Source organism: Callorhinus ursinus, unplaced genomic scaffold, assembly GCF_003265705.2.
Source record: "Callorhinus ursinus isolate GAN/ISIS: 27379988/994484 unplaced genomic scaffold, GSC_fseal_2.0 scaffold37, whole genome shotgun sequence".
NCBI lineage: Eukaryota > Metazoa > Chordata > Mammalia > Carnivora > Otariidae > Callorhinus > Callorhinus ursinus.
In genome coordinates, this window is record NW_027397099.1 from 15,409,803 (window position 1) to 15,430,969 (window position 21,167).

General features: G+C 53.8%; 1 protein-coding gene across 4 annotated transcripts in view; it reads right to left on the reverse strand.

Moving 5' to 3' along the window:
• SLC12A3 (solute carrier family 12 member 3) overlaps positions 1-5,752 on the reverse strand; it is a 45,132-nt gene extending 39,380 nt beyond the window's left edge. For 2 of the 4 annotated variants that reach the window (XR_012374655.1, XR_012374654.1), the window contains exons 1-8: positions 5,436-5,752; positions 4,845-4,988; positions 3,379-3,454; positions 2,571-2,666; positions 2,124-2,263; positions 1,638-1,748; positions 622-733; positions 292-422 (exon numbers count right to left, since the gene is read on the reverse strand). Coding sequence is in view for 2 of the 4 variants with exons in the window: in XM_025889261.2 (XP_025745046.2) it covers positions 292-422; positions 622-733; positions 1,638-1,748; positions 2,124-2,263; positions 2,571-2,666; positions 3,379-3,454; positions 4,845-4,988; positions 5,436-5,708 (1,083 nt within the window). In the remaining 2 variants the exon portion in view is untranslated. The remainder of the gene's footprint in view (positions 1-291; positions 423-621; positions 734-1,637; positions 1,749-2,123; positions 2,264-2,570; positions 2,667-3,378; positions 3,455-4,844; positions 4,989-5,435) is intronic. The other 2 variants (XM_025889261.2, XM_025889260.2) reach the window with 1 other exon arrangement.
• Between the last annotated feature and the right edge of the window lie 15,415 nt (positions 5,753-21,167).

The following is a 21,167-nucleotide window of genomic DNA, read 5'->3' on the forward strand; positions in this document are numbered from 1 at the left end:
GCTGGCTCAGTCTTCCCCCTTAGGCTGAGAGTCCCTTAGGCTGGGAACTGGGGAGGAGGTCCGCCCGTTTTAGGGTGGTCCTCTAGGCCTAGAGCAAAGCTGGTGTCAATCAACAACCTCGGAATTGAGTGGGGTGAGCGGAGTCGGTTTGGATTGGCTGCAATTGAGTTGAGTTGGACTGGACTGGATTTTAGAAGCTCTGGCCCCACTGTCTCAGTGCCCAGCTCAGTGCCCAGTGGGAGATCCTGGTAGGACAGGGCCAGGAGGCAGGAGGGTGGGCATCCTGCTCACCTTGAGGTCCCCGGAGATGTTGGCCCCTGCCAGGATGCCTGTGGCTGAGGGGAAGAAGATGGAGAACATCCCGAAGAAGCTGCCATCCACGCCCCGCCAGTCGGGCACCAAGTTCTGGACAAAAATGTCCGCTGGGAAGACCAAAGCCTGAATCAGGGCCACCCAGAAGGCTGGACCCAGCCAGGCAGGCAGGAAGCTCCTCCTCTCTGGCAGCTTCCAGTCCTGGGAGTTGGGGGTCCCATCCTTCCGGTGCCCACAGAATGGGCCAGATGGGTGGGCAGACTGTACCTGTCCGCAGAGCCATGGGCAGGGCCCCCAACCTGCACGTACCCCGGTAGCTGAAGAAGCCTTTGGAGGCCTTGTCCTCAGATGGGGGAATCAGCGTCCCCACCAAGTAGTTGGCAAAGGAAACCATGATGACAAGGAAGAAGAGCACCTGGGCCTGGGTGTAAAGACCCTAGAGGTCAGATGGCCTGGCCCCGCCTGCTCAGGGAGCCCCAGCAGGACAGAACCTGCCCAGAGTCCCTCCCTCCCCCATTCATTCATTCATTCATTCATCCACCACCCATTATGCTGCAGGCCCTGTTCTAGGAGTTGGCGATATAGCAAGGCTCTTGTCTTGCTGATAAATACGGAACATGACTCCAGAGTAAGAACAAGGGTGTGTTGGGGACTGTGTGGGGGCTACGTTAGCAGAGTGGTCTAGGACGGTGTCTTCAAGGGTCCTAAAGGAGGTGGAGAAGTGAGCTGTAGAATGATCAGGGGCACAAGCTGGGGACAGCGAGGAAGGAGGCTGGCGGAGCTAGAAGCCAGAGTGAGGCGGAGAGAGGAAAGGCGGGGGTGGGGGGCAGGGGCCAGATCTGTCACATCTGCCTGCTGTTGCCCCATATTTCTTCTGCCCTCCTTCCATAGTGCTAAGCCTCTGATTTTTGGCTGGATACGGGGTCACATGAGGACACATTTCCCTACCCTGCCTGCCCCTTCGGTGTGGCCACGAGACCAAGTTCGGGCTGATGGGTTGGATGCAGAGGGATATGTGCAACTTCCAGGCAGGGCCCGAAAAGGAAAAGAAAAAGGCCCTCTCCCCTCCCTGCTGACTGGACTGTGGCCACCGTGGAGTAGGTGCATGAAGGCCATAGGATGGAGTGGTCTGGGTGCCCGAGCCCCGGGAGCCACACACACCCGGACTGTTACAGGAGAGAGGTCCCGTTCTTTAGGGTCCCTCTGTCACAGCCGCAGAACAAGAAGCCTGGTTACTACACGGAGAAGAGGCAGAACCGGGCCTGGGACCCAGGCCTCACGACTCCCGCTTCTCCACCTGATCACTCCCAACCTCCCCTTCTCACCTTGGCCTCCCACTCCATGCCAGCCAGGGAGACAGCCAGCAGCACGGTGACGGTGACCACGCCAATGATGCGGATGTCATTGATGGGGTCCACGATGGGTGTGCCATTCTCCTGGGGAGGGGGACAGGCCAGGCTGCACGCTGCCCTCTGAACATCCCCCCCAGACTCCTCCACCTTGATTCACCTCAAGTATGGGTGTCCTCTCACGGCTAAACAGAAACACAACCCCCTTCCCTGCCAACAAGAGCCCCTAGAGTGGCTGCCATGCCAGCCTGGACAGTTCAGCTCTAAAGGCAACACGCAGCCCTGAAGGGGACTTCTGGGAATGGTCTTTATTTGAGAAGATCATCATGGTCACCCACAGCGGTCAGACTGTGGCCGTGGCCCCTGAAGGGTAAAATCGGGCAGAGGGGCGGGCAGGAAGGCCTGGCCCAGATGGGGTCGGGGAGAGCAAGGGAGGCTGCCCCGGGTTCCCTCTGGCTTCACCTGGAGCAGGTCCCGCACGGTCTCTGCGAAGCCCACGGTATGCATGGCCACACCCACGGCGTTGGCAAAAGCAAAAATGAGGCCAATGGAGCCCCCTAGCTCTGGGCCAAGACTCCGGGAGATGAGGAAGTAGGTGCCACCTATTGGGGACAGAGCCAGGAGCCATGAAACCAGCTGGCTGGGGTGGGCTTGGGGCAGGCAGAAGCTGAGTCTGGGAGATGGTAACCATGGGATCCCCCCCCTCCCCTGGGCCCACAGCACAGGGTATAACTGAGGCCATCCGTGGGGGACCCAGAGCCTTCACCTGGAACCAGAGGGAGCAGCCTGGGGCATCCTCATTTTGGTGGGGATGGGGGTGGATGAGGAGTGGCTCAGAGACCCATTCCCGGGGTAAAGACTGGGGGAGCAACCGGAAGAGGAGGGCCTTGGGGGTGGGGTGGGGCCCACCTGACTTGACCTTGCCGTTGGTGGAGATGGCCGAGATGGAGAGGCCGGTGATGGAGGTCACAGTGACGGAGAGCAGGATGATGGTCCAGGTCAGGACTGTGGGGGTGGGTGGGGGTGTGATCACCATAAAACTCAGCAGGGGCATTTCCACATCCAGCCATGTGAGGAACCGGAGTCAGCCGACTGGTTCACCATGCCACCTAAGTCACCTCCCTTCCCTGAGCCTTGGTTTTCTCATCTGAAAAATGGGTCTCTGTCTCCCTCCTGGTATATTGTGGACAGCCAGAGAGCTGATGAGCCACTATATAGAGGCTCATTTGTTATGGAAGGGAAGGCACCCTCCTTAGTAATAAAAAATAATCACCACTTGAACACCTTTGGGTGCTAAATCCTACGCTGTTTTACATGCATCATAGAAACCCCACAATAGGTCTGGGGGTGAAGGACAGTTATCACCCCCTTTTTACTGATGAGGGAACAGAGGCTCAGAGAAGTTAAGAAACTTGTCCAAGTTCACACGCATCAGAGCTAGCTTCTGAACCTTGGTGTCTGCCCAGAGCACAGGTTTTTAACCTGGACGCTGTGCAGTAGAGATTGACTCCAAGAGGTTAGGTGACCTACTGAGGGCAAAGAGAGCCAGGGAGAGTCCTCAGGCCTGATAACTCCATGTCCAGACTCCTCTGCCACACTTCCCTGACCTCTGTCCCTGCAGGAGCCCGTGGTCTCTGCGGGCCAAGTTCAGGACTGAGGCCTGGGAGGATCGGGTCTCAGGCACACCCTCCTCCTTCCCCCCGGAGATGGCACTCACCAATGCCTGCCTGGCCTGTAATCCAGGGGAGCCGTAGGTAGAGGATCACGCCCCAGATATTGAGCATGCAACGGATCTGGGAAGAGAGAGGGGTTGGAGGCCACCTGGGTGGGCCGATACCCCAAAGCCAAACACACAAGTCCCTGTCCCCAGTCATGGCATGGCATTGGGCACTTTGGCCTAGGGGACACCTGGCTCCTTTCTTGGCTCTCTGCTCACTTCACTGGGTTCCCACTTCAATGCCCCTCTAGTTCTGTGGGGCAGGGAGGGGAGGGGTACCCAGAGATTCACCTGCCCCTCCCACCCGCTTTTCTGCCCTTCCACTGGGGTCTGAGGATGGGCTGCAAGCATTATCACCTCTCACCCGGCCCCAAGCCCAGGATCCTATGTCTGCCAGCCCCAACCATGGCCCCAGTGGCCGGCTGTCGGCCCAGGGCCTGGCATCTAGGAGGAGCTCAGCAAATAGCAGCTGAGCCAATGCCCAACATGCAAGCAGAAACAGCGCTCGGGTTGCTGTGAGTTCAGCTTCCAAATTTAAAGCAAAGCCAGAGGCTACAGCTGAGACTGAATTCCAGGGAGGTGCGGGTGCTGATGTGGTCTCTGGCCCCAGCCAAGTTCTCGGGGTGGGGCAGGAGCATGTGGTATTTACAAGGTGGGGAGACTTCTAAGGCCCTCTGTGTGCTCTGAGACACTGAATGGGGGCCATGCCAGGCTCTGGCCACCACAGCCCGGGAGGAAGATCCATACTCCATAAACGAGCTGCTAGGGTGGAGGGGAGCTCACAGTTCAGATGGAGAAACAGAGACACAGACAGCAGGCATTTGGCAGAGTAAGGTCAGAACCCAGGCCTCCCCCCACTGCACCTCCCCTCTCCCCCTGCCACCCTCCCAGAGCAGGACCAAAGCCTTCTTCTAAATCTCATGCGATCCCCTCTGAAAAGTCCCACAATGCCTTCCAAAGCCAAGTTCATTTGATTTTTGTTGTTGTTGTTTGAAGACTCACTGGTGCTCTACACTTACAGGAAACCTCCCCCTTCCCATCCCCGAGAATGACAAAAACAGGCTCATGGATTTGTGTGTTTAGTGCTGCCCCCTGGTGGCTATGGGTGAGGACAGTTTCTTCTAATAATCCCAAGGTAGGCATTGATCCAAGCTGTTCACGTCTATTAACTCATAATGCTCATCTTTCCACAGGTGAAGAAACTGAGGCACAGATAGGTTAAATAACTTGTTCAATGCCACAGGACATGTGAGTATCCAGAGATCTTTCCCAGGGTGAGGTAACAACCTGGGGAGCAAATGGGGTTTGAGAAGCACAAAACCAGGGAAAACTGGAAGTCACTCTGCCCATGGGGAAACTGAGGCCCAGGCTGGGCCTTGGGTCTACCCTGGCCACTAAGACCTGAGAGTCAGCTGCACCTGTGTCCCCATTTCCATTCCCGGGCATCCCATCCTCACCCTACTCACCATCACCCCCTTGACCCAGCCGAAGCGCACAGGCTCCCCGGGGTTCTTCTCACTGTTGGTGCCTGGCTCATCTTCCACCAGCCCGTCGGTCATTTCATGGCTGGGCCGGCTGTCAAAGGCCAGGGCATGCAGGTGGCTGCCTTCCTGCGGGGAGCCCAGAGGCCACAGGTCATGCAGGCAGGGGTCATGACCATCCATCTCTCCGTCTTCCACCATTCAGAGTCCAGCCTCCCCCACAACAAACCCGGTGAGCCTCCCCTCTGCTGCAGACCTTCCGCATTCCCACCTCCCCATCTCTTTCAGGTGTGTGCAGCCTCTGTTTGTGTCCTTCCACTGACGGGGAGCTCATTACCTCTCTGGGAGGCCAAGATTTTTCGATTTGGGTGGTCAACAACAGGACAGTAAACATTACTGCACATGTCCGGAGCTTTATAGCTTCCATGCCTGCCTTTCATTCAGGCCTCTCAACCCACGAAGAAGACACTCGTGTGTCCCCGTGGCACAGGTGACAGGGCCAAGATTCAGAGAAATGAGGTTCCTGGGTCAAGGTCGCACGGCAGGGAAGTGGCCAGTCTTTGAGCTGGTGCTTACCTTGAGGAAGGAATGCAGATCGGCCAGCGTGGGCCGGACCTTTCGGGGCTCCCCGGGCAGGGCGCTGTTGGCATAGTGCTCATAGGCCGGCACGACGTCGACAGTGTTGTAGCCGAAGGTGCGCATGTAGAAGGTGCTGCCGTGGCTCAGGTGACTGCTGTCGTAGGCAGTGGGCGGTGGGGGCTCCTCGCCCCCCAGCAGCGTGCTGATGGTGAAGCGCCCGCTGCACAGCGCGGGGTCCCCTGGCATCTCTGACACCGGCAGCTCCGCCATTGCGGCTCTGGGTGGCAGGGGAGGGGGCCAGGGTCGGCGGCGACATGCTGGGGGCCTTTATAGGCTGGGCCCACAGCAGGGAGGAGGCAGGGAGTTTGGTCCAAACCGCCCTCGGCTGGCGACCAGGGTCCCCGGACAGGGTGGGAGGCAGAGCACGTGCCCACGCCGTCCTGCCCACCATTTGATCGCTGAGATAGCAGCCCTGCCTGGGACCAGGAGGGCTGGGCTGGGCCAGTGCCAGACACAGGGTGGGAAACGGGGAAACACGCCCAGCCCTGGGTCCCCGGGAGGTTCTTCTGAGTCCGAGAGCAGAGGATATCTGCAGGACCCGAGGAAGGAGTACTTGCCAGAGGGGACACTTCGGAGCCCTATGAGGGACCCTGGAGACAGCCTAGGCAGGTTCAAAAACCTCTCATTTTTGTACATGGTATTTAGTTTTATTTTTTAGGTATCTGTGGCTAGATGAATGGTATCACATTTAAAAAGATACACACGTATATATAAAAGGTTAGTTTTCTCTTACTTAGACCTCTGACTCCTGGTTGTGCATGTCCTTCCAAAGACATCCCGGAGTGTAGAAACCATTATGAGCAAGCACCCCCAAACCAGAGTGCAGCATGTGCCAGGTGTGCTCTGTCGCCCCCCGTGGACTGACGAGTCCCTGGGGCTTGTGGCTGGTCAGTGGCCCGCAGGGTACCCGGGTACCCAGCCCTCACACTCACTGCAGCCCATTCTGGGGTGGATGCCTGATGTGCCACCAGAGGGAAGGCGAGCTTGCGCTCATGATGCTGCCGAGTGAGTAGGGAAAAGGGACATGGAAATGGACCAGCCCAGCTGTGGAGTGAGGGCAGCAAGGAGAGAGATGCTTCTAGAAGATGGGGGCAGCAGGGATGGGACAGACCCCTGACCAAGAGTCTTGGAGGATGAGTTGCTTCTCCGGAGGCCGGGGATGGATGGAGGTCATTGCCAGCTCCAGGCTTCTAAGTTTGCCAGCCATCCGCAGGAGGGACATGGAGGGACACATTTTCTCTCCCTCCTTGCCCTGCCTCTCAGACTGGGGCTCTCTGAGAGGCCTGGAGTTCTCTGGACTCCATGGCCTCCAATAGCACATCAGTCCTAGTTGACTGAGAACTAGGGGCCCAGGACAGGTGCGCCCAACCGTAGGGCCAGGCAGAAGGGGGCAGGTAGAAATGCTTGGACTGTGTTGGAGTAGCAAACAGTGTGAGGGAGTCACGCTCCAAGATAAGGGTTCTTATGGAGCCCCACACAAGCGTGGACAAGTTTTTATACCTGAGTGCATGTATCTGGGAAGGGGGACATAGATTTTGCCCAACTTGCTAGAAGGCAAGCCCACGGGAGCAGGAATCTGGGCCTTTCTTGTTCACTGATAATCCCAAGCAACCGGAACAGCACAGAGTAGGTACTCAATAAACGTTTGTTGAATGAATATTGAAGGGGAGCCAGAAGCAAAGAGGGCAAAGAGCAGCTGCCATAGAAACCCTTGGCTGACAGTATTACCCCAAGTCAGGGCTGCAAGGGGCAGCTCCTGGGCCTTCAACCAGCTCAGCCAGACATGGCAGGGAGCCAGGGATGACAGGCCCTCGATGACAAACCCAAAAGGTTATGATCACTGTGTAGCTTTTTGCAAAGTTTATAAATTCTTCATATGAGTTAATTTTTTTAAAAGACTCTTCTCGGGGCTCCTCTTAATGAGCCCCAGGCTTGCCTACCTCCTTATGAGGATCTCTAGCCCCCAATCAGAGAGGCTTCTGGAGAAGTGTGTCCGCACCCTCCACACCGGCCAGTGGGCCAAGGGCTAGGAGGTGGGGACTCCAGGTCAGTTTTCCACCTTCGCTGCAGCCGGCACTCGGGCCAGGTCAGAGAGAGGCCAGCGGGTTACTCATTCCCTCGCACGGTGCCTCTGGGCAGATCTTATCATTCTCTCACCTTTCAGCTGCCACTTGACTGGTAAAAGCCGCAGTGGCCCAACACCCCCTTCCACCAATCCTACACACCCTGTCCCTGGAGCAACTGTGGAAATTTCCTGATTAACATCTCAGGAGAGGATGGGGCGAGAAGGGGCCAGGGCTGGTTTCCAGCAGCACTGAGGCCACAGACAGAGAGAGGGGCCGCAGATTTGCCGGGTGACCTTGGGCAAGTCACTTCCTCCTACCTCCATGAAACCCAGGCCCAGGTCAGCTCCAAGGTCCTTTCCAGCCCCAGAGGGAGAACATCTGCTGCTTTAAGAAAGCTTTCCTGCCCCTTTCATCTCTCTGGGGTGAGGGGAGTTAAACAGGACCCCTTGAAGGGCTTAGCAATGTAGAGCTGAAGAGACTGTCAGAATACCTTGCCCCAAAGCACAGAGCCCCAGGAAAGGGGATTCTTACACATGGATGGCATGTCATCCAATCGGAGACACTCTTCCAGGTGGGGGACACAGTGCTGGCTCGGACACCATACCCATCTTGCAGGACTTCAGCTTCCACAAGGCTCCCCAAGCCCTGCGGGTCTGGGAGCCAGAACTCAGAATCCAATGGACCCCGAACAAAACCCTGAGATTGAGTCTCAAGCTCACATCTCAGGCTTCAGTTTCCATGTGACTTCGAACAAGTCACCTGCCTGGGATGAGCCTCAGCAGCAGAATGGGATCGACAGCTGCACTGGTGTCTGGTATGACCCACCTGGCCAGTGTCAGCCCCCAGCTGAGAGCCTTAGGGCTCCTTGAGTCTCCCGCTTCTCAGGGGGAAGGAGAACAGAAGCAGGAAAAGGAGCTAAGGACTCAGTGGTCAGGAAACTCCCTAGAAGTGAAAACCCCTGACACAGGGCTGAAATGGTCAGGACGGGGGGTGGTGGGAGGGTTCTGCTGCAACCTCTGGATCTCAGAGCCTCCTGTCTTCATGGGCACAGAGCCACTTAAGCATTTATTGGGCTCCTTCTGTGTGCCAGCACTGGAATTCACAGCCTCGCCTAGCAGACAGGCCAGCAAGGTGATCGTGGCAACTGGCTGGGGGTGGGGTGGGGGGGTGGGGGTGCTGCCCGGGAGAGGGAGGGGATTCTGGGGTATGGGGTCAGTGCAAAGGAAGGTATGGCCAGGTCTGGAGAACACAATGCCATGGGGATCAGGGGAGGAGGGAAGAAAGGGGGGAAATATGAGGTGTTTCTTCATTCACACACATTTATTGAGTGCCTACTGCATACCATGCCCTGTGCTAGGCAAGGGAGGCACCATGGAGAATAAGACAAAGACCCTGCCCTCCTGGAGCTCACATTCTAGTGGGGAGACAGTAAATAAACAAACAATCCTTATAACACATTTAGTGATAAGTGCTATTAAGAAAACAAAACTTTAAAAAAAAAAAGTTAGGAGGAGCATCTAGGCCTGAGAATGAGGAATTTGAGCGAAGCTCCAACAATACGTGAGCAGGTATGAGTTCAGGACTTCCAGACTGAGGGGAGAGCATATGCAAAGGCCCTGGGATCAGAGTGCAGTTGGAGCAAGGAGGCCAGTATGGTGGAGCAGAGGGACCAAGGAGACGGGGTTTGAGACATGAAAGGGGGAACATGGGGCCTTGGAAACTAGGGTCAGAAGTTCCACAATGTGGTGGTCAGATTTCTATTTGTCAAAGATCACTTTGGCTGTTGTGCAGAGGATGGACTGAGGGAGGCAAGGCAAGGCTAGTCAGGGGCCACCACAGGCGCCCTGTGGTGGTGGCCAGGCCGGCGGGGAGCGGCTGTGGGTGGCGGGGTAGTGAGGGGCGTTGGGAGTTGAGGTATATTGTGAAGGCAGAGCTGACAGAGCTGACAGAACCAGCACATGGATTCGCATAGGGCAGGCATTTGACAGAAGAAGGGGCCGTGTGGGGAAACCTGGTAAGGCCAGGGTAAGGAGCCTGGCTTTTGTCCTGGAGTAGCCGATGCCATCTATTTCTGGAAAGCTGCGGCGGAGCAGCAGTTGTGGTGTGAGCCTTACAAGGCAGAAAGAACAGGGCCAGGGAGGGCCAGGAGGGGCTCTGGCAAAAGCCAAGCAGGAACAGACAACAGCCCAGCTAGGAGCCCCAGGCTCACCCCTGACTGCATCACATGGGAACCCCTAACGAATGCTGGCTCTCTGGCCCCACCCTGGAGATCCCAGGGGCCTGGGGCAGAGGAGAGGGGGTGAGGGGCTGGCCTCAGTGTTTTTGGAAGGCTCCCCAAGTGATCCTGAGGGGCAGGCTGACTGAGACGCAGGGAACCAAAGAGAACACTCTTTCATACACAGACTGCCCCCCCCCCACCTCAGCCCATCTCCACGTCCGTGGCCGCCCGGTCCCACGAGGCTCTCCTGGAGAGGATGAGTATGATGCAACCCTGGTGTCGTGAAATAGCCGGGTAAGAGGATGCGCTGCTCGTCGGCCTGATTCACAACACCAGCTGCAGCAACATACCAGAAGTCCGCTGGCTTCCTCCTCTGGATGTGGCTCCAGGCCCGTGCAAACATCCTCCCCGACGGATGGCTGCCCCCGGGGGCCAAGGCAGTGCCAGGGCCTAGAGCTGTGAACGAGGGAGGCAGGGTCCCTGCCCGCGGCGGGGCTCACAGACTTGACGGCAGCGGGGAAGGGGGGGTGCACACACATACCCTGTCCAGTGCCGGGGGTGGGGCTGGGGGCAGAACAACTATGGTGGAGGGGGGCCCAGGCCCTGGGAAGCCAGAGGCTGGACCGCAACCCCTCCAGCAGCCAGGCCCAAGAAACAGATTTCTCCCCAGCCTACAGACCACGCAAGTGTGCCCGTGGTAGTCCTGGTCCTTCTACCAGACAACATTCTAGCAGCTAGACACTGAAGTACCATGAGGCTGCTGGCCCCTAAAGCAGGAAAGGGAAACATGCCTGATGAGACATTTCCATTGTTAAAGGAGGGACTCCTTGTTCTTTTCCTTCGTGGTCGGACTTGCGCTTTTTTTTTTAACCAACTGAGCCAACATTTGTTCTACAAGTAATTGTAGAAATTAGTAATGTATTAGACGCAGTCTGGCTAGTTTGGAGGATAGTGATCAGGCCTTGTCCTCAAGAGGCATATAGCTCGTCAGAGAAGCAAAGCCGACAGTAACCATAACCCCAAGGCATGAGAGCATAAATCCTTGGATTCAGAGGAGGGACAGTTGCCTCTGGCTGGGGCAATGGAGTAGGGTGTACGAAATAGCATACTTAGAACAAAGGTCAAAAGAAACAAGCAATCATTTAAGGAGGGAGAGTGTCCTATGTGTGCTTGGAGCTTCCTGGCAGGCAAGGCAAAAAGCAGGATTGTGATCAGCAGTCATTATCCAATGAAAGAGTGAGGTTTCATTCCCCCCCCCCCCGCTTCCCTTTCTCATAAAGAAAAGGCATCTCCACCAGCAATTTACCCCTCCATCTGGGCTTAGCTGAGCAGATCGCCAATGCAGGGGTGGCCCAAGCTCAGTCCAGCCACACCAACACAAACTGAAGCCATAATTCTGACAAAAATTCCATCCTGTAGTAACAGATATAACCACATGTCCTTCTATCCTGATGCCTCTGCCAACATGCTCTCCAAGACACCAAGAAGCCAAACCCATTCTCTCCTGCCCCCAGCCTCTCACTTTTATAAGACCAGGGCTCCAACCCCTGAGCTCTAGAGACTAACCTTTCATTTTTAAATACATCTTTAGGCTTCCTACGTTTACTGTAACCCTTTTTGCCTCTCTTGAAAGCAATAGGAGAAACATAGTTATTCTGCCTGATTTTGAATTCCATTGTGTATTTCTAATCAGAATACTATTTAATGGGCTCTTTCATGGAGCCCAGGAGCTCCCGCAGCTGGGATCAAGGGCCCTAGAATCACAGAGCTGCCTTTCAAAGCTCAGCTCCCTCATCCTGCCCCCCAAGCCGGGCCCAGCCCTAGACAAACGGAGGTAGTGGCGAGGATGTGAGCCAAAAGATGCCCGGCCCTGGCTCTGCACCACCTACCTTCTGACCTCAGCCCTGTCCCTATACACACCTTAGTTTCATCGTCAAATGGATAATTCCTCTCGGTCAATGGTTTTTTTGAAGATCGGGAGAGGGAGTGAAAGAAGTATTTTAGAGGATATTAATGGAGCTCTACAGTGTAAATGATATGTATATAATTTTATCCCAGCTCTTCAGCTACCAGGAAAGAAAAGTGGAAGAAGACCAACCCACCCTTAACTGCTTACGGCAGTGCTTTCTGGTGAGGGCAGTTGCCAAAGTTTATTAAACAACAACGAAAGAAATTAAGGCACGGGAGAAGTGATAGGAAGAGTTGCTCGGGATTAGGAAGCAGAAACCCAAAGAGAGTTGGCTTTGGTCTTTTGCAGTCATCAGAGCTCAGGCTTTGACAGAAGCTGCATGTAAGGGCAGCACACATTCAGAGGATCCTAGAAGCTCAGAGTGGGACGGGCTCCTCCCTCCGTTGGTGCCTCTTCACCTGATATTTGAAATAAGCTGCTGAACACTTTCATAGCCCAAGGCAGAATCCCAAAGGATCTTCTGCCATGGTTACCCTGCACCCCAGGGGTCAGGTGCAGGGTGACACTTGCCACTGAGGTTGCTTTGTGCAAACGTGGGGAGAGGGGTTGGATCTAAGGGGACTCTCCCCTCCAGATTGGGTCACTCTGGCTGGGTGGGGGTCCCGCGGGGTGTGGAGCCCCACAGCAGGAAGTTTGAGGGGCTGTGTGTGGAACAGAAGTTAGCAGCACCACTGAGCATGTGCACTAGAGAGGCTCAGAGAAAGCCCCCACCTGCCAATGGTGGGTGCAGGAAGGCTGGGGGCAGTTGGACACTCCCAGGGATTCAATCAGAGTTGTCAGATGGTCATTCACTTGTGATTACCTGTGAAATGTGCACCCTACCCCCACCTGTCCCCACACACAGTGCGGCTCTTCAACTGATGCTATTTTTACTGGTTAACCACCTAGCATGAAAGACTGTGCTAGACAGCTGCCCTTGACCTTGGTGGGTACACGATGGGCAAGCTGGTGGGCTCGGGTGCAATGCATATTTTTCCTAACCAGTCAGAATTTTTATCTTCCTATTTAGTGCATCTCAGACATTCTAGGATTTATTGAAAACCTGTGTTGAGAAGCAGGGAAGGGGCTTCCATACTTAAGAGAGGCCTAGAGGCTGACTACTCTCTGCTTTCAGCCAGAACAAGGGTTCTTGACCCAAGGAAAATAATCTGGGGAGCTTCTAAAAAAAACTTCAGTCACTGCATAAGCCCCTCCCCAGGCCAACTAAGGCAGACGCTCAGGGCGCAGAGCCTCGAATCTCAATAGTTTTAAGAGCTCCCTGGGTGATTTTAATGCATAGGCAGGGCTGAGACTGGCAGAGCCGGAGTTAGAAGGTCGAGGAAAGATGTGTTGACTGAGGCTGTGTGCAGCACAAAGTGTGGCTCTTCTTCATAAAGGTAATGCTGATCCAGTTTCTTAAAAACTATCTTCCGTGTTATAAAAGGTTTTTAAAAAGAGCTTTTTCTCCTGGGTTGACACGTGATTACAAAAGCAGGTCACCGGCCTTTTGTGCTGAATTCACTGTCCAAGGCCAGCGAGCAGCCTTTAAATTGATTGATTTATACAAACCAGTGTGTGCCCCCAAATCAGACCACCCCCTGCCTGGGGACCACACCTCCCCCAGGTGCCCCCCTGTCCCACATACTCACCTCTTGAACAAGGTGCTTGGCCAGGAAGTGTTGAACAGGAGGCCTAGGGCCCCTGGCAGGACTCCACCTGGCTCCAGGGCCCCTCAACTCACCTGAGTCCTGCTGTTCTCCTGCTTCAAGGTCGTAGGAGAGGTTAACAGCTGCACGACATGGCTGGTGGGTGCTCGGCTAAGAGGGGAGCCGGGGTTCACTGTGTCCTGGGTTGGCATGACAGCCACACCCACACCACACCGGCCCCGCCATGTCTGCGGGTCTGAACCCTGGTCACCTGCAGATGGCTCCCGCGTCCCCCGGCCACAGGAAATCCTGCCTGGGATCTTCTTTAGCTGGCTTTGTCTTACAGCATTTCTTAAGGCTTCCTATTTTATTATGGTGGGTCTGTGGGTGCGTGCACACGCACCTGCTTCTCTCTTTCCCTTTCTGTGAGCTTAAGCAGGGACCGTGCCCCAGTCTCAAAAAAGCCCCAGTCTTGGGGCTACAGCCCTTAGCCCCAAGGCCTCTGGTGGGTGCTGAATGGCTGAGGGAAGCTACGGGAAAAGGACCTTTGCTGTGGGTCTCACTCCAGTGAAACGTAACCTCCTCGAAGGCAGGGACCTTGGTTCATTTCACCGTGTGCCTGGGGCACAGGGTAGATGCTCCCACATTTTCCACTTAGCAGTCACTGAATCCACAGGAATTACAAGCTGAACTTGATACGTCAATGTCTGTTGCCTGACAGCGAAGTTTTAGCCTACCAATTGTGACCTAATCTTGTTTTTTTTGGCGGGGGGAAGCCATCCCTGGGGTGGGGTAACTGATCTACCCCGCACCCATGTGAAGAACCTCTTGGGAAGGACAGAAGCCAAATGCAAGAGGACATACCTAGAGCCCCGGAGACCCGTCTAAAGGAGGCTGGGAGGGGCGCCTGGGCGGCTCAGGTCATGAATCCTGGAGTCCCGCATCTCTGCAGGGGAGCCTGCTTCTCCCTCTGACCCTCCCCCATCTCATGCACGCTCTTGCTCTCATTCTCTCTCTCAAACAAATAAATAAAATCTTAAAAAAAAAAAATAAAGGAGGCTGGGAGCAGGGTGGCCAACATGAACTTTTCTGGAGGGCCCACGCTGTGATAGGCAGTAGTTAGGTGACTTCTATAAACGCTATTCCTGCCTTCTACCTGAGCAAACTGGTGTAGAGCAGTCAAACGACTTGCCCTCAGTCATTCCATCACCCAGAGCTGAAGAAGGGGCTTGAACCCAACTCCCAGCCCAGCTCCGAAGTTTGTGGTTGGCTCTTGGAGACGCCCTGCTGCGGGCTCGGTCCATCCAGGGCTCTGTGCGCTGAAAGCCTTCGCTCTTGGGGCTGTTCTACCGTCCTTGCCCTGCCTTCTCAGCACCTGCTCTGGCGCTGAGCTCTCTCCTTTCCGGATGGAGGTGTCCCGGAAGGCTGGAAATCCTTCTTGAGCAGTTTGCTCTAATACCAGCTGCTGGCCACCAGAGGGCCACATCCCAAACATCTGTATAGGAGGAACCGAAGTGCCCTCTATGGTTTGGTTTAATTTTCCTGAAAACACAAGCCAGTTTATCGGTCAGGCTGATCAGCGCGGAGGTTCAGCCACAGACCCACAATGGGTCCTCATTTGGGGTGCCCACTGACCCTGGCCCCTTTCCTTGCCACCTGGGTGGCATTTTACAAAGTTCCACCGTAGAGCCTCTAACTCTGAGACCCGCACAACAGGGCCACACTCGGCCCCAGAGGTCTTCTCTCCATCTGCCTCCACCCCCCTCAACAGTTTCCCTCGCCAACCACAGGCTCACTTGCGCCTGCTCTGGGAGGTGCTGCAGGGTCCTGGGAGAGACCATTAAACCCAACAAGGGGGTGTTGGGCACTTTATGAGGCCCAAATTCCCAAGTGATTCATCAGGAAATGGCTTCCCAAAAGCTCCAGGGGGCAGAACAAGCTGAGGGACCCCATGCAAAGGGAGTGGGCTGAAACCATCCTGGGAAGCCCCTTCAGGGACAGAACACTCAGGCCACCATGCAGCTGGAGCGGAATCACTCTAAGGCCTTTTACCAGGACAAGGTCCCCCCTGGTGGAGAGAGATGAACACCTCCTACCTCCTCGGCCATTTGCATATCCCCAAACCCAATCCCAAGCCCAGACCCTGAAACTGCCCCTCCCGGTCAGAAATGCAGGCAGATACTGTCCAAGAGATCAGGAAACAGCTGTCCTGTGACCAAGCCCCTTCTCTCCCACCATCTGACCAAAGCATAGCCCCCAATCCTGCCTCCCCTTCCCCAAGGCCAATAACTGGCTCTCAGCCCCCATTTCAAACACTTTCTACTGAGAGTCCCAAATAAACAGTCACGGACTTTTAGCAGTTCCCAGTCCCAGGACGCATGCCACATGCTGGGTTGATCGCCAAAGGCTCTTATCATCACCCCACCACACCTCCAGCCAGACTCTGACCTTCCTCAGACCCCCGGCCAGGGAACTGAACTCAGAGGCCAGTGGGGGAGAGCAAGACTTCAGAGCTGGGACAGGAGTCCTGTACTTACACAGACCCATGGGGACTTCGCAGACCCAGGGACCCGGCAGGCCGTAGCCTTCCTTGCAAGGAGTGGAGAAGGGGCCTGGCTCGGTCACCCCCAAAGGCTGGGAAGAGGCATTTCAGCTGCCTTGTGAGGAGCCTCAGGCTGGGCCTCAGCTAAGAACATTCCCAGGAAGGAAGGCCCAGGAGAGGTTTCTGCTCTCCTGAAGGACTGAACAAAGGGAGCTCATGGCATTTTGGGAGAACATTCCAGAAATTTACTGGCTATAGACAGGGGTGGTGGTGAAAGAACCATCCCAAACAGAGTAAATGCAGAAGTTACTTTACAGAGAGGAACATGCAGAACACATACACTGACTCTCTCCCACCTGCCCCTTCTCCCCACAAACACCACACAGTGACAACGTCAGAAAAGCAAAGACACAAGGAAATAACTGAGTAAAGCAAAGAATTCTCCCCACTGAGTTTCTAAGAAAAGTTACTAACCAAGTGAGAAAAGGCTGTACTTTGCCTCCTTCTTATTTATAAAATACACATTTGAAATTCCTGATGGAAAAATACCCAGTAGATGATAGCAGCTGGGGTCAACCGGGGCCCACAATCATCCCACGCAGCCAGTCGGCCTGGCTCTTCGAAACTGATTTCCAGTTACTGCCCTCTCTCGAGTGACTTCTTATCTCACTGTCATTTCCGCTGCCCACAGAAGCACAAACGGTGCAACAAATCAGTGTAATCCAATTTAGCTGGAGAGCTCCTGGAGCCTGGGCCAAACCCGGACGCCTCCAGGCAGCAAAAGCCAGCAGAGGCCAGCCTGGATAGGGCAGCCAAGTAAAATTGGGACCTACTTATAACTAAGAACTTATTGTTTATGGGAAATTTAAATTTAACTGGATGTCCCGTATTTTTACTTGCTAAATCTGGCCCAGATGAAGGGGCCTTCCTTAGCTGTAGGCCCTGCAGCTTTGGATGCCACCTGAGAGCCTCTCTAGGCCAGGTAGGCTGGGACCACCGAAGGGGCCAGGATATGTCTGTTTCTGTGCTAGAAGTCCTCTCTGGGATCACTGGCTCCCTGCTTCCTGCTCAAATAGAAGCCACTGCCTGAGGCACTCTTTTACTCTCCCAGCCCCCAAAAACAGATTCTCAAAAACCCCAAGGGTAAAGGCAACAAGGAGGAGAGTACGCCAATGCAATGCTGGGTTTTGGCCAGCCCTCCCTACCCCCTTTTTCGTTAAGATCTGGCCTTTATTGTTAACAGTAAAGCAAATTTCTACCCCCTTCCTCTCAACATCTCCCTGCGTACTGTGCAGCTCTGCACCTTCCCTTCTTTGAAGCATCGGCTCTGTGTCATCCCACCCCAAGAGACACTCCTCCCTGCCTTCCTTCAGATTGTATGCCTGTTAAAGCCCCTGACCTGAAACGGGGAGTCTGAGTCCAGGCATGTGTATGTGGGGAGGGGGCTGGCACAGGAAGCAAAAGAAAAGAATCTGCTTGTTCAAACATTTGCTGAGCAATCCATTGTGGGCTATATACCCAGAAGGCACACAGATGTGATTTAAAAAATCAAGGTTAGGACAAAAAGTTTTTCTCTCTTCCTGGGTTAGCAACTTCAAGCCACCAGTATTTCCACTTAGGTGATCATGACAAATAGAGGAATGGGGGTGGGTGGGGTGGAGGAAGCCTGCTTTCTTAGACCTGTGAACAGGTTTGGGAGGGCAACGTGATTACCCTGGCTATCCCCAGCAACCGAGCAGGGTCCAGCGCATGCAGGTGAGCGGAACCTGGGCCGGTACAGGGACACCTAGGCCTTGTTCAGCCAGGCCCTGGACTCTAGCCAGCCACGTCAGCCATCTTAACAAGGGGAGGAGAGGCGCAGATCATTTGAGTTTCGTTTCAGAACATTTTCGTTAGTGGTTTTAAGTTTCTTTCCACCAAACTTTCCAGTTAGAAACAAGTGGCAGGAAGACAAATGTCTTTCCCTTCTCCCCCTGCCCTGTGAGGGATACTAGTTTACTATAAAAAGGTCAGAAGATGGGCTGGACACAGGTCACTTCTGAATTCAGTCTAGAATGAAGAAAAGGAGGACATTAAGGACCCCCCAAAAGCCTCATTTTTCTTGAGGGCTACACAATTCCTATTTAATGAGTTGCTGTCTTCTTCCTGACATTTCCAAATTGCAGGTACAAGAGCCTTATTTTATGGATATACAGTGAGCACTTTGAATGATACTGTAACATGCACATTTTCTCCCAGTTTGCTGGACACAGGGCCCAATCTCTGTGGCAGACTAATGCTGAATGAGAGTCCAGTCAGTGTGTGGGGCCTGCCAGCACTTTGGCAGGCCTGGGGCAACTCACCAGCCTGGGGTTTGATTCAGGCATCTGGCATGCTGGAGTCACTTCCTGAGCGGTACGAGGAAATTTGGCAGTGATGCGAACTACCTAATGAGCTAGACAAAAGTTCTGATGCCTAATGGAGAAACAAGGACTGTGGAGATCCAATCTATGGTAGTAGAATGTTGGCACATCTGCACATAATTGCTAGATTTAGTATTAAGGTTTGGCCAGAAGAGTTTACTCAAATTAAGAGCAGGCAGGGGTGGGGTGGGGTGGGGTGCGGGGGGTGGGGGGGTGGGGATCCAGAGTGAATAGTCCTGTTTGGGAGGGGTGGAGGTAAATCAGCAAATACTGGATACTGTGAGGGAAAAAGTCTACAATACTGTAGGTAAAGTAACCAAAACCCTATTTAAATGTTGCATCAGAAGAGTAACAACAATTGCTATACTGCCATGAAGTCTCTAACGAGACTGGTCAGTTCCAGAGGGGTGGGGGTGGGGCCTACATTCAGGCCCCAGTGTGGACGGGCACTTCCCGCTCTTGGATGAGCCCGTCCAGCTCAGAAGTGATAAAACCGAAGGACCCCCTCTGAGAGAGCTCACCAGTTCCTCTCGTTTTCCCTTTGAAGTCAGGCAGCCAGAGCTGTTTTACTTAAAAATAAAGATAAATAAAAGAAGAGAATCCTTGAAATCCAGTCTCAAGGCCTCTGAAAAGGACACTGATGGAGTCAGTACTTCCCTTTGAGTGTCTCAGTGGGTTATGAGCCACTGAGGTAGGCACTAACCCTGTCAGTCTCGAAGTGCCCTTGATTTTGTTAGAAAGATTGGAATCTCATCCCTGGAAGATGAGACTTCCAGTGCCACGCTGTCTCTGCATAAGCAGTCGTAAGATCACGGACCACTGTCAAGGGAAAGGATTTTGTTCCCTGAATGGGTGAGCGGAAGATGACTTTGACCTAATGACCTGTCACAGGATCATGATTTCTGGGCACAAGCTGTAACCATGGATACACAGGAACCTGTTATGTTGTGGCCTTGCAAACAGCCTTGGTCTCCTGCGTCTCTACACCAAACAGGCCCCGCGTCACCATAGAACCAGGCCTGGGATTTGTTCTGGAAGTCTGGCCCTTCTGGTATGAACCCAGTTATCTCATTTCTCCTACAGACGGCTCTCTCTGGGCAAGTCTTCGGTGCCAACCAGGGACAGCTTTCCTCTCGACTCCACACAGCTCCATCAGGGCAGTTCAAGGTCTGGTTTCTTTTCTCCTGATTTTTTTGTCTCCTCCACAGGTGGAAGGGTGGAGGGCCCAAACCCCTATGCAGGGCTCACGGGCAGTTCTATTTGGCACTAGGAGAACGACATGATGCAAGGAAAGGCAAATTCCCAATGAATTCTCACGGTGGGCCTGATGAACAAGTGGGGAGCCGGGGAGCAAATACATAATAACTTGAGGCTCCTCATGTTGGTGGCACTGTTACAGGTCCATCTGTGAGGAAGACCTAATATTTAAAAGCAGAATATGAAGTTGCACTTTATGCAAAGTCCACTGAGTACTCTTTTTGTAAAGCACTGTAGAAGCGAATTGTGGGGACTTGTTTAAAATATAAATCAGCACATATAAACAGGGTACAACTTGCTAAATCAAGTCCCCTGCAGGGCTCATCTTCTGAGACTTTCGTAGTGAAGCTCAACTGGAGGCGAGTTCCAGGGGTAACAGGTGGGACAGGAGGAAGGCAGAGGCAGCCCCTGCCGACCCTCAGGCCACGTCCTTGATGGATCATGGATTTCAACTGATGAACAGCAGATGGTCCCATTATTATTTTGGGAAAGAGCAAAGCTTTCCCAAAGGAATGTTTTTAACAACTACAGGACAGCAAGGGTATCCATGCCCTGTGATGAGAGAGAAACTTCTCTCCAGGAGGAAAAGCAGCTTTGGAGACTCTGGGATCTTAACATCCTCCTGGGAGAGCCGGCCTCAGGAACAGTCAGTCGGTAAAACCAGCATGGCTGGCCGCTGCCTGATTTCCTGCAGCTCACTTGGCCCATTCAGGAACAAACAATCATCCTTATCTTCTCTCTAGTTCAGTATAGGGCTTTAGGACTGGTGGTGGGAGAAACAGAGCCAGTGATGGGGGACAACCTCTGCTCCGGGACCAGGCACCCTCAGTGCCGAGGCCCAATGGGATCTGGATTCTGTAGATCAGCACTTGGAATGTGAACCATGAGCTTGCCTAGCCAGTGGGCCTCATCAGTGAGAAATCGGGAAGGATGGGTTGTCCAAAGAGAGGAACCAACCACCAGAGAAGGGAAAAACGAACTCTATTAGAAGTCTTCTGGAAGAGGGGAGTGCACAGGGCCATGCGGGCACCTCAGTGGGGCAGCTACAGAGGGAGAAGCACTGAGGTTTGCCCTTCCTCATGTTCCAGCTGAGATACCTATGATGTTCCTTTTTTAAAAAGCTATGTTTTTCTAGGTCTGTTTTCATCTCCAGTGGGATTTCAACAGAACGGCAAACTAATCCTGGAATCAGAGATGATTTGGAGGATGGTCTTAGACCACCTGGACCCCAAGGCACACCCGAGAGAAAAGGGGGGCATGGAGCACTTGCTAGTTCACACACATACCCTAACTCGCCCAAGGCTGAGGGTGGCTTTCACAAAAGAAAATGTAAAAAATGAACCGTGACCCTGCCATATGGAATATAGTATCTAAATAAAAGCAACTCCCAAAGGCTCCATTTCCTTGCTCATTTTGGGTGAATTTTTAATCATTTAAGGTCAACTTTAACCAAATCACAGATGCCTATATAAGCCTACCATTCTCTGGCCCAAGCACTAGTGAAGACATTTCCTCCCACACAAATAAAAATTTAAAAAAAATTTCAAAGTAAAAAAAACAAAACAAAACAAAACAATGAAAATAAAAGAA